The sequence below is a fragment of the Somniosus microcephalus genome, chromosome 27 (assembly GCF_052327205.1).
Source record: "Somniosus microcephalus isolate GS21.2 chromosome 27, FLI_Smic_1.0, whole genome shotgun sequence".
NCBI lineage: Eukaryota > Metazoa > Chordata > Chondrichthyes > Squaliformes > Somniosidae > Somniosus > Somniosus microcephalus.
In genome coordinates, this window is record NC_141013.1 from 49,337,613 (window position 1) to 49,350,923 (window position 13,311).

The 13,311-nt window shown below is 46.9% G+C and overlaps 1 protein-coding gene across 8 annotated transcripts in view; it reads right to left on the reverse strand.

The window, feature by feature from the left end:
- Nucleotides 1-13,311, reverse strand: part of spg21 (SPG21 abhydrolase domain containing, maspardin) — an 80,928-nt gene that overhangs the window by 52,748 nt on the left and 14,869 nt on the right. For 5 of the 8 annotated variants that reach the window (XM_085968940.1, XM_085968947.1, XM_085968939.1 and 2 more), the window contains one exon: nucleotides 1,992-2,085. In XM_085968940.1, coding sequence (XP_085825066.1) covers nucleotides 1,992-2,054 — 63 coding nt within the window. In that variant the 5' untranslated portion in view covers nucleotides 2,055-2,085. Of the gene's footprint in view, nucleotides 1-1,991; nucleotides 2,086-12,039; nucleotides 12,191-13,311 lie in introns of all 8 variants that reach the window. The other 3 variants (XM_085968945.1, XM_085968944.1, XM_085968942.1) reach the window with 2 other exon arrangements.

Below are 13,311 nucleotides of genomic sequence, written 5' to 3' on the forward strand. Positions count from 1 at the left end.
TCAGGAAGTTCTTAAAAAACAATGGGGTTAAGCACTACACGTCCGCCCCATACCATCCCGCCACCAATGGATTGGCTGAAACGTTTGTCCAGACCTTCAAGAAGGCCATAAAGGCCATGGGTAATAAAGACATAAATCTACAACATAAGGTAGATAACTTCTTGTTTGCGTACAGGAATGCTACACATGTGGTTACAAACCAAACCCCCGCCATGATGTTTTTCAATAGAAGACTAAGATGCCGGCTGGATTTGGTCAAGCCAAACGTCAGAAGGGACGTAGAGAACCGGCAATTTCAAAGCATGAATGAAAGGCCAACTAGAACCTTCCAGATAGGTCAACCAGTTTTGGCCCGGGACTACCGTACCGAGAAATGGCAGCCTGGAACTATTTGCACACGACTAGGACCGCTGATGTATACCGTGGACATTGGAGAAAGCATAATAAGGCGCCATGCTGACCAGATCATAGAGTCATCCGAAAAAGGACAACCTACACCACAACTCTATACGCCTAGTGATGAAGCAGAGATACCCATAGTATCTACCTCCGATCCGGTGATACTGGAACCAGATGAACCCGACACTAGCATTGAAGCCGAATCGACCTTGCCAAAAGAACCTACTACACCACCGAGGCGTTATCCGGACCGAGTCAGGAAGCCTCCAGAGAGACTGAATTTGTAATTGATTAACTTCAGCAAATGTGTATATTATTGTTCTTGTAAAAATGTTATTTAATGATTACTTAAAATGTTATGTACTATTTATCTAAAAGGGGAGGAATTGTAGTGTATGTACCTTTAAGAGGAACTATGTTTTTGAAGCTCCTGTATACTGTAGTACCAGTAGTGACCACTCGGGTATATAAGCCTGTGTAGCGTCTTGTGTTGTTAGTTCATCTCCAGACTTTGTTCAGTAAACACTTGTTAAATCAACTCCTGCATTACGTGTCTCCGTTAACACACGGATCTAACAGTGCCCCACACCTGGAGCACTGGATACAATCCTGCGCACAGGTAGCCCACACCTGGAGCACTGGGTACAATCCTGGGCACTGGTACCCCACACCTGGAGCACTGGGTACATTCCTGGGCACTGGTACCCCACACCTGGAGCACTGGATACAATCCTGGGCACTGGTACACACACCTGGAGCACTGGGTACAATCCTGGGCACAGGTACCCCACACCTGGAGCACTGGGTACAATCCTGGGCACAGGTACCCCACAACTGGAGTACTGGGTACAATCCTGGGCACAGGTACCCCACACCTGGAGCACTGGGTACAATCCTGGGCACAGGTACCCCACACCTGGAGTACTGGGTACAATCCTGGGCACAGGTACCCCACACCTGGAGCACTGGGTATAATCCTGGGCACAGGTCCCCATACCTGGAGCACTGGGTACAATCCTGGGCACAGGTACCCCACACCTGGAGCACTGGGCACAATCCTGGGCACTGGTACCCACACCTGGAGCACTGGGTACAATCCTGGGCACAGGTACCCCACACCTGGAGCACTGGGTACAATCCTGGGCACAGGTACCCCACACCTGGAGCACTGGATACAATCCTGGGCACATGTATCCCACACCTGGAGCACTGGGTAAAATCCTGGGCACATGTATCCCACACCTGGAGCACTGGGTACAATCCTGGGCACAGGTACCCCACACCTGGAGCACTGGGAACAATCCTGGGCACAGGTACCCCACAGCTGGAGCACTAGGAACAGGTACCCCACACCTGGAGCACTGGGTACAATCCTGGGCACTGGTACCCTATACCTGAAGTACTGGGACGAATCCTGGGCACAGGTACCCTATACTTGAAGCACTGGGTATACACGCAGATGCCATTTGATCAGTTTTCATGTAAAAGAAGTACAGAAAAACAAAAATTAATGATACTTTATACAAAATTAGTAGAGCTCATCCCTCTGGGATCAAACAATCACATCGAGGGGAACAAAAAGTAGTACTTGCCTTTTTCAGTGGAACTGTACTCCGGAACCAGTTATAATCAGGGGAGACCTTTATCTCACCCATTGTGACTGGAACATCTAACGTTGCAGAAAATCTGTATAAAGCACAACAAAATACAAGGTATTGTGTTATTTATTTCAAATCGTAATTTAAAAAATATTTAGTGGGATTGATTGATTTAATTTAAACTCAATTAATTAAAGGGTAAATCATGGCAGGACAGCCCGGCCCCGTGATCTGCTCCTCCTGCTATATGTGGGAACTCAGGGACGCTTCCTGTGTCCCTGACAACTACGTGTGCATGGAAGTGCACCCAGCTGCAGCTACTGACAGACCGCATTGCGGTGCTGAAGCTGCGATTGGATGCATACTGGAGCGTTCCACAGGTAGAGGTTGGACAGGAAGAAAGGGAACGGGTGACCAACAGGCAGAGTACTAGGTGCAGGCAGGTAGTGCAGGGGTCCCCTGTGGCCATCCCCCTCTCCAACAGATATACCACTTTGAGTACTGTTGGGGGGGATGGCTTATCGGAGGAAGGCAGCAGCAGCCAACTTCCTGGCACCAGGGGTGGCTCTGCTGCACAGAATGGGAGGAAAAAGAGTGGTAGAGCTATAGTAATAGGGGATTCAATTGTAAGGGGAATAGATAGGCGTTTCTGCGGCCGCAAACGAGACTCCAGGGTGGTGTGTTGCCTCCCTGGTGCAAGGGTCAAGGATGTCTCCGAGCGGCGGCAGAACATCTTGGAAGGGGAGGGTGAACAGCCAGTTGTCGTGGTGCATATAGGCACCAACGATGTAGGTAAAAAGCGGGATGAGGTCTTAAAAGCGGAATATAGGGAGTTAGGAGGTAAATTAAAAAATGGGACCTCAAAGGTAGTAATCTCAGGATTGCTACCAGTGCCACGTGCTAGTCAGAGTAGAAATAGAAGGATACTTCAGATGAATACGTGGCTAGAGGAATGATGCCAGGGGGAGGGATTCAAGTTCCTGGGACATTGGAACCAGTTCTGGGGGAGGTGGGACCAGGTCAAACCGGATGGTCTGCACCTGGGCAGGGCTGGAACCGATGTCCTAGGGGGTTTGTTTGCTAGTGCTGTGGGGGAGGGTTTAAACTAAAATGGAAGGGGGTTGGGAACCTGAGCAGGGAGACAGAGGAAAGGGAAACAAGGATAAAAGCAAAAGATAGGAAGGAGAAAAACAAAAGTGGCAGTCAGAGAAATCAACGGTTTAAATCAAACATGGCCACAGTAAATAATAATTCTAATAGGTCTAAGAGCGTTAAAGAAACAAGCCTGAAGGCTTTGTGTCTTAATGCGAGGAGCATTTGTAATAAGGTGGATGAATTGGCTGCGCAAATAGAGGTAAATGAATATGATTTGGTTGGGATTACGGAAACGTGGCTCAAGGATGGCCAAGACTGGGAACTCAACATCCAGGGGTATTCGATATTCAGGAAAGATAAGCAAAAAGGAAAGGGAGGTGGGGTAGCATTACTGGTTAAAGAAAGGATTAACACAATTGTAATGAAGGATATTAGCTCTGATGATGTGGAATCTGTATGGGTAGAATTGAGAAATACTAAGGGGAAAAAAACATTAGTGGGAGTGGTATATAGACCTCCAAACAGTAAGGTGGAGGTTGGGGATGGCATTAAAAGGGAAATTAAAGAAGCGTGCAATAAGGGCACAGCAGTCATCATGAGTCATAGAGTTATACAGCACAGAAAGAGGCCCTTCGGCCCATCGTGTCTGCGCCGTCCATCAATCCCTGTCCAGTCTAATTCCATTTTCCAGCATTTGGTCCATAGCCTTGTATGCAATGGCATTTCAAGTGCTCATCCAAATGCTTCTTGAATGTTATGAGGGTTCCTGCCTCTACCACCCTTTCAGGCAGTGAGTTCCAGATTCCAACCACCCTCTGGGTGAAAAAGTTCCTCCTCAATTCCCCTCTAAACCTCCTGCCCCTTACCTTGAATCTATGCCCCCTTGTTATTGACCCCCCTACTAAGGGGAAAAGTTCCTCTTTATCTACCCTATCTATGCCCCTCATCATTTTGTACACCTCAATCAGGTCCCCCCTCAGCCTTCTTTGCTCCAAGGAAAACAACCCCAGCCTGTTTAGTCTTCCTTCATAGCTGAGGCGCTCCATCCCAGGTAACATCCTGGTGAATCTTCTCTGCACCCTCTCCAAAGCAATCACATCCTTCCTATAGTGAGGCAACCAGAACTGCACACAGTACTCCAGCTGTGGCCTCATCAGCATTTTGTACAGCTCCATCATAACCTCCCTGCTCTTATATTCTATGCCTCGGCTAATGAAGGCAAGTATCCCATATGCCTTTTTAACCACCTTATCTACCTGTTCCGCTGCCTTCAGGGATCTATGTACATGTACACCAAGGTCCCTCTGACCCTCTGTGCTTCCTAGGGCCCTACCACTCATTGTGTATTCCCTTGCCTTATTTGTACGTCCAAAATGCATCACCTCGCACTTTTCAGGGTTAAATTCCATTTGCCACTTTTCCGCCCATCTGACCAACCCGTTTATATCGTCCTGTAGCCTGAGGCTTTCCTCCTCGCAATTTACCACCCCACCAATTTTCGTGTCATCTGCGAACTTACTGATCATACCTTTTACATTCTCATCCAAATCATTTATGTAGATCACAAACAGCAAGGGACCCAGCACCGATCCCTGAGGTACCCCACTGGACACAGGCTTCCAGTCACAAAAACAACCTTCGACCATCACCCTCTGCCTCCTGCCACTCAGCCAGTTTAGGATCCAACGCGCCAAGGCACCCTGGATCCCATGGGCTCTTACCTTCTTGACCAGTCTCCTATGCGGGACTTTGTCAAAAGCTTTACTGAAATCCATGTAAACCACATCCACAGCATTTCCCTCATCCACACACCTAGTCACCCCCTCGAAAAATTCAATCAGATTGGTCAGACATGATTTACCCTTGACAATGCCATGCTGACTATCCCCGATTAATCCTTGCCTCTCCAAGTGGAGACTAATTTTGTCCCTCAGAATTTTTTCCAATAATTTCCCTACCACAGATGTTAGGCTCACTGGCCTGTAATTCCCTGGTTTATCCCTGCTACCCTTCTTGAATAATGGTACTACGTTAGCTGTTCTCCAGTCCTCTGGTACATCCCCTGTGGCCAGAGAGGTTCTGAAAATTTGTGTCAGAGCCCCTGCAATCTACTCCTTTGCCTCACACAACAGCCTGGGATACATCTCGTCCGGGCCTTGGGATTTATCCACTTTTTGGCCTGCTAAAACCGCGAGTACCTCCTCCCTCTCGATGCTAATATGTTCAAGTATGTCACAGTCCCCTTGCCCAATTTCTATGTCTACATCATCTTTCTCCATAGTGAACACAGATGCAAAAAATTCATTTAAAACCCCGCCTACATCATCTGGCTGTACACACAGATTGCCACTTTGGTCCCTAATGGGCCCTACCCTTTCCCTGGTTATCCTCTTGCCCTTAATATACTTATAAAACATCTTAGGATTTTCCTTTATTTTGCTCACCAGTGTTATTTCATGGCCCCTCCTTGCCCTCCTAATTTCCTTTTTAAGTATGCCCCAGCACTTTTTATACTCCTCTGGGGCTTCCTCCGTCTTTAGTCTTTTGTAACTGCCAAAAGCCCCCCTTTTTTTCCTAATGCATTTTTGTATATCCCTTGTCATCCAAGGTTCCCTTTGCTTGTTGGTCCCACCCTTGACCTTTACAGGAACATGTTGGCGTTGTACTCTATTTCCCTTCTGAATGTCTCCCACTGCTTTGATGTGGATTTTCCTATAAGTAGCTGCTCCCAGTCCACTTTGGCCAGATCCTGCCTTATCATATTAAAATCGGCCTTCCCCCAATTTAGAACCCTTATTTCCGGGCCGTCTTTGTCTTTTTCCATGACCACCTTAAATCTCACCGAATTATGGTCACTGTCACCAAAATGCTCTCCTACTGACACTTCCACCACTTGCCCGGCTACATTCCCTAGAATTAGGTCCAGTACCGCCCCCTCTCTTGTAGGACTTTCTACATGTTGGCTCAAAAAGCTCTCCTGGATGCACTTTAAGAATTCTGCACCCTCTAAGCCTTTCACACTCTGACTATCCCAATTTATATTGGGGAAGTTGAAATCCCCCACTATTATTACCCTATTATTTTCGCACTTCTCTGAGATTTGCCTACATATCTGTTCCTCTATCTCCCCCTGACTGTTTGGGGGCCTATAGTACACTCCCAGCAAAGTGCTTGCCCCCTTTTTATTTTTAAGTTCTACCCATATGGCCTCATTAGAGGAACCTGCTAATATATCATCCCTCCTTACAGCAGTAATTGATTCCTTAATTAATATTGCAACAGCCCCTCCCCTTTTACACCCCCCTCTGTCTCGCCTGAAGATTCTATACCCCGGAATATTGAGCTGCCAGTCCTGACCCTCCCTCAACCATGTCTCTGTGATAGCAACAATATCGTACTCCCATGTGTTCAACAACAACTTCAGTTCATCCACCTTATTTGCAAGACTCCTTGCATTAAAATAAATGCCTTCCAGCCTTGCCATATTCCCTTTTGCCTTCACATATTTGCTCTGCCTTCCCAGCTGACTTGTTTTTTTCCTCTGTATTTAGCTGTAAATCACCCCCTACTATAGTTCCACTCTGTATCCCATCCCCCTGCCAAGTTAGTTTAAACCCCCCCCAGCAGTGCTAGCAAACCTCCCCGCAAGGATATTGGTCCCCCTCTGGTTCAGGTGTAAACCGTCCGACTTGTACAAGTCCCACCTTTCCCAGAAGCAGACCCAGTGATCCAGGAAACTAAAGCCCTCCCGTTCATCTGTTCTATCTTCCTATTCCTATACTCACTAGCACGTGGCACCGGGAGTAATCCAGAGATTACAACCTTTGAGGGGTGACTTTAATCTACATATAGATTGGGCTAACCAAATTGGTAACAATACTGTGGAGGAGGAATTCCTGGAGTGTTTACGGGATGGTTTCCTGGGCCAATATGTCGAGGAACCAACCAGAGATCAGGCCATCTTAGACTGGGTATTATGTAACGAGAAAGGATTAATTAGCAATCTTGTTGTACGAGGCCCCTTGGGTCGGAGCGATCATAATATGATCGAATTCTTCATTAAGATGGAGAATGAAGTAGTTGACTCAGAAACAAGGGTCCTCAATTTAAATAAAGGAAACTACGATGGTCTGAGGAGCGAGTTGGGTAGGATTGATTGGGGAATGGCACTCCAAGGGGTGACGGTGGATAGGCAATGCCAAACATTCAAAGACCGAATGGATGAACTGCAGAAGTTGTTCATCCCAGTTTGGCATAAAAATAAAACAAAATAGGTGACCCAACCGTGGGTAACAAGGGAAATTAGGGACAGCATAAGGAGAGGACATACAAATTGGCCAGAAAAGGCAATAATCCTGAGGATTGGGAGCAGTTCAGGATTCAACAAAGGAGGACAAAGGGATTAATTAAGGGCAAATAGAATATGAGAGTAAGCTTGCAGGGAACATAAAAACTGACTGTAAAAGCTTTTATAGATATGTGAAGAGAAAAAGATTGGTGAAGTCAAGCGTAGGTCCCTTGCAGTCAGAATCGGGGGAATTTATAATGGGGAACAAAGAAATGGCAGACCAACTAAATGCATATTTTGGTTCTGTCTTCACAAAGGAGGACACAAATAACCTCCCAGAAATACCAGGGAACATGGTGTCTGATGAAAGGGTGGAACTGAAAGAAATCAGTATTTGTAGGGAAATGGTGTTAGGAAAATTGATGGGACTGAAGGCCGATAAATCCCCAGGGCCTGATAATCTACATCCCAGGGTACTTAAGGAAGTGGCCCTAGAAATAGTAGATGCATTGCTGGTCATCTTCCAGAACTCGATAGACTCTGGAACAGTACCCATGGATTGGAGGGTAGCTAATGTTACCCCACTATTCAAAAAAGGTGGCAGAGAAAAAGCGGGGAATTATAGACCGGTAAGCCTGACATCGGTAGTGGGGAAAATGCTAGAGTCCATTATAAAAGATGTAATAGCAGAGCACTTGGAAAGCAGTGACAGGATCGGACAAAGTCAACGTGGATCTACAAAAGGTAAATCATGCTTGACTAATCTACTGGAATTTTTTGAGGATGTAACTGGTAAAATAGATAAGGGAGAACCAGTGGATGTGGTGTATTTGGACTTTCAGAAGGCTTTCGATAAGGTCCCACATAAGAGATTAGCGTGCAAAATTAAGGCACATGGGATTGGGGGCAAGGTATTGAATTGGATAGAGAACTGGTTGGCGGACAGAAAGCAAAGAGTTGGAATAAACGGGTCGTTTTCCGAGTGGCAGGCAGTGACTAGTGGGGTACCGCAAGGATCGGTCCTAGGACCCCAGCTGTTCACAATATATATTAATGATCTGGACGAGGGAATTGGATGTAATATCTCCAAATTTGCAGACGACACAAAGCTGGGTGGGAGGGTATGCTGCGAGGAGGATGTCATGAATCTCCAGTACGATTTGGACAGGTTAGGTGATTGGGCAGAAACATGGCAAATGCACTATAATGTGGATAAATGTGAGGTTATCCACTTTGGTGGCAAAAACAGGAAGGCACATTATTATTTGAATGGCAATAGATTGGGAGAAGGGGAAGTGCAAAGAGACCTGGGTGTTCTTGTGCACCAGTCGCTGAAGGTAAGCATGCAGGTGCAGCAGGCGATTAAGGCAGCAAATGGTATGTTGGCCTTCGTAGCAAGAGGGTTCGAGTACAGGAACAAGGATGTCTTGCTGCAGTTGTACAGGGCCTTGGTGAGACCGCACCTTGAGTATTGTGTGCAGTTTTGGTCGCCTTATCTGAGGAAGGACGTTCTTGCCATGGAAGGAGTGCAGCGAAGATTCACCAGGCTGATACCTGGGATGGCAGGAATGACATATGAGGAGAGATTGTGTCGATTGGGCTTACACTCACTGGAGTTTGGAAGATTGAGAGGGGATCTCATCGAAACCTATAAAATTCTGTCAGGCCTGGACAGACTAGATGCTGGAAGGATGTTCCCGATGGTCAGGGAGTCCAGAACCAGGGGTCATAGTCTAAGGATAAGGGGTAGGGCATTTAGGACTGAAATGAGGAGGAATTTCTTCACCCAGAGAGTGGTGAACTTGTGGAATTCTCTACCACAGAAGGCAGTAGAGGCCAATTCATTAAATATATTCAAGAAGGAGTTGGATATATTTCTTAAGGCTAAAGGGATCAAGGGATATGGGGAGAAGGCAGGGACAGGGTACTGAATTTGAATGATCAGCCATGATCTCATTGAATGGCGGAGCAGGCTCGAAGGGCCTACTCCTGCTCCTATCTTCTATGTTTCTATGTTTTCATATACCAATGACTGTTAAAAGTGCAAAAGTGTCAGAATATATGCAAGAGCAGAGGGACCTGGGGATGCATATTCACAAATCCTTGAAGGTGGCAGGGCAAGTTGATAAGGCGGTTAAGAAAGCGTATGGGATACTTGGCTTTGTAAATAGGGGCATTAAATACAAAAACAAGGGAATCGTGCTAAACCTTTACAAATCACAGCAGAAATAGTGTGTCCAATTCTGGACACGACACTTTAGGGAGGATGTCAAGGGCTTGTTGAGGGTACAGGGGAAGTTTGCCAGGTTGATACCAGGGATGAGGGACTTCAATGATGTGGAGAGATTGGAGAAGTGGAGATTGTTCTCCGCTGAGCAGAGAAGGTTAAGGGGAGACCTAATCGAGGTATTCACAATTATGAGGGGTTTTGATAGAGCAAGTAGGGAGAAACTGTTTCCTCTGGCAAGTGGGTCGGTAACCAGGGGTCACAGATTCAAAGTAATTGGCAAAAGAACCAGAAGGGAAAGGAGGAGAAAGTCCTTCACAGAGGGTTGTTAAGATCTGGATCGCACTCGCTGAAAGGGTGGTGGTAGCAGATTCCATTAGAACTTTCAAGAGGCAAATGAACATGTACTTGAAGAGGACTAATTTGCAGTGCTGATGGGAAAAGGCTGGGCGTAGGACTACATTGGAGAGCTCTTTCAAAGAGTCAGCACAGGCAGGACAGGCTGAATGGCCTCCTCTTGTGCTGTAAGATTCTATGAATATTAGGAACAACTGTGGGAATGGGAGCAGCACAGCCCCAATAGGCAGCCGATAGACTTCACACATGCCAGGTTCAACTCTGCTTCGTTCCACTCAACTCCACTCTCAGTCTGCTCGCTGCCTACCCACTTTACAGGGCGGGGGAAGTCGAAGTCATCGAGGATGAAAACATCTAAAAATCACCTAACGGGTACCCAGGAACAGATCTGCTTCAGGTATCCAACCTGGAATTCCCTGCCTAAACCTCTCCGCATCGCTACCTCTCTCCTCCTTTAAGACGCTCCTTAAAACCTACCTCTTTGACCAAGCTTTTGGTCACCTGCCCTAATTTATCCTTATGTGGCTCGGTGTCAAATTATTTGTCTTAAAATACTCCTGTGAAGCGCCTTGGGACATTTTACTACATTAAGGGCACTATATAAATACAAGTTGTTGTTGTTGTAACTGTACTGGAAGGAATATTTTATACCCTTTAACCAGGGGAAACAGCAAGATTTTCTACTCTTTAACTCCCAGTACCAGACTCCTGCAGTTGTAGATTTTACTGGTGCAAATTGCACTAATATCTTGTCCAGAACATCATATAAGAATTAGGAGCCAGAGTAGCCCATTTGGCCCTTCGGGCCTGCTCCGCTATTCAATATGATCATGGTTGACCTTCTACCTCAACTTCACCTTTCCGCACTATCCCCATATCCAATCCCTTTGGATCGCTGTCTTCAATAAACTCAACGACTGAGCATCTGCAGCTCTCTGGGGTAGAGGATTCCAAAGATCACAACCCTTTGAGTGAAGAAATTTCTCCTCATCTCAGTCCAAAATGGCCGACCCCTTATTCTGAGACTGTGACCCAGAGTTCTAGGCTCCCCAGCCAGGGGAAACATCCTCCCATCATCTATCCTGTCAAGCCCATTAAGAAGTTTGTATGTTTCAATCAGATCACCCCTCATTCTTCTAACATCTAGGGAATATAAGCCTAGTCCACTTAGTCTCTCCTCCGAAGACAATCCCCTCCTGCCAGGAATCAGTCCAGTGAACCTTTGTTGCACTCCCTCTAAGGTAAGTATATCCTTCCTTCAGTACTAGCCCATAACTGTACACAGTACTCCAGGTGTGGTCTCACCAAGGCCTTATATAATTGTACTAAGACTTCTTTACTCTTATAATCCAATTCCTTTGTAATAAAGCCCAGTCTCTCACCATTTAAAAAAATATTCTGCTTTTCTAATTTTCCTACCAAAATGAATAATTTCACACTTCTTCACATTATATTCCACCTGCCATGTTCTTGCCCACTCACTTAACCTGTCTATATCACTTTGCAGCCTCTTTGCATCCTCCTCACAACTTACTGTCCAACCTAACTTTGTATTGTCAGCAAACGGATACATTACACTCTGTCCCCCTCATCTAAGTCATTGATATAGATTGTAAATAGCTGAGGCCCAAGCACTGATCCTTGCGGTACCCCACTAGTTACAGCCTGCCAACCCGAAAATGACCTGTTTATTCCTACTCTGTTTTCTGTCCGTTAACCAATCCTCAATCCATGCTATTATATTACCCTCAACCTCATTAGCCCTAATTTTGTGTAATAACCTCTTGTGTGGCACCTTACCGAATGCTTTTTGAAAATCCAAATACACCACATCCACTGGTTCCCCTTATCTATTCTGCTAGTTACACCCTCAAAAAACTCACAGATTTGTCAAACATGATTTCCCTTTCATAAATCCGTGTTGACTCGGCCCAATCTTCTGATTTTCTAAGGCCCTGTCACCACGTCCCTAATAATAGATTCTAGCATTTTCCCGACTACTGATCAGGATAACTGGTCTACAGTTCTGTTTTCTCTTTGCCTCTTTCTTTGAATAGTGGAATTACGTTTGCTACCTTCCAGTCCACAGGAACCGTTCTAGAATCTCAGGAATTCTGGAAAATCAAAACCAATGCATCCACCATCTCAAAAGCAAAATACCGTGGATGCTGGAAATCTGAAATAAAAACAGAAAATGCTGGAAATACTCAGCAGGTCAGGCAGCATCTGTGGAGAGAGAAACAGAGTTAATGTTTCAGGTCGACGACCCTTCGTCAGAACTAGCTCTGCAGCCACCTCTTTCAGAACCCTAGGATATAGGCCATCAAGTCCAGGGGATATGCCAACTTTCAGTCCCATTAATTTCTCCATACCAATTGCTTTCCTAATACTAATTTCTTTAAGCTCCTCAGTCTCACTGGACCCTTGGTTCACCACCTTTTTCGGAATGCTATTTGTGTCTTCTACTGTAAAGACAGATACAGGTAGACTATCCTTTATCCGAAAACCTCGGGACCAGCCGTGTTTCTGTTTTCGGAGAATTTCGGATTTCGGAAGGTGGGTCGGCAGGGGTCCGCGGGGGGGTCGACGGGGGGTCGTGCGCACGACCCCCCGCCGACCCCCCTACCGGCCCCGACCCCCGCCGACTTACGGTCGGGGTCGGCGGGGGGGGGGGGGTCGGGGCCGGCGGGGGTCCGCGGGCACGACTTACACTGACGCTCAGCGTAAGTCGGCGGGGGTCGGGGTCGGCGGGGGTCCGCGCGCACGACTTACACTGACGCTCAGCGTAAGTCGGCGGGGGCCGGTCCGCGCGCACGACTTACGCTGACGCTCAGCGTAAGTCGGCGGGGGTCGGGGTCGGCGGGGGTCCGCGGGGGGGGGGGTTGGCGGGGGTCGGGGCCGGCGGGGGGGGTCGGCAGGGGTCCGCGGGGGGGGTCGTGCGCACGACTTACGCTGGACTTACACTGACCGAAAAAACCTTCGGTTTTTAGAGGGTTTCGGTTTTCGGAAGTCCGGATAAAGGGTAGTCTACCTGTACAAAGTGCTTGTTTAACATCATAATGCTAGGGTAAAGAGAAAGGAGGGGAGGAATTTCTGAAATGTGTTCAGGAGAATTTCCTTGACCAATATGTTCTTGGCCCAACTAGGAAGGAGGCATTGCTGGATCTGGTGCTGGGGAGTGAGGTGGGCCAGGTCGACCAAGTGTCTGTGGGAGAACACTTGGGTACGAGTGATCATCGTATCATAAGATTTAGATTAGCAATGGAGAGGAGCAAGGACCAATCTAGAGTGGAACTTCTAAACTGGAATAGGGCTAACTTCAATGGGATGCGAAAGGATCTAGCCAG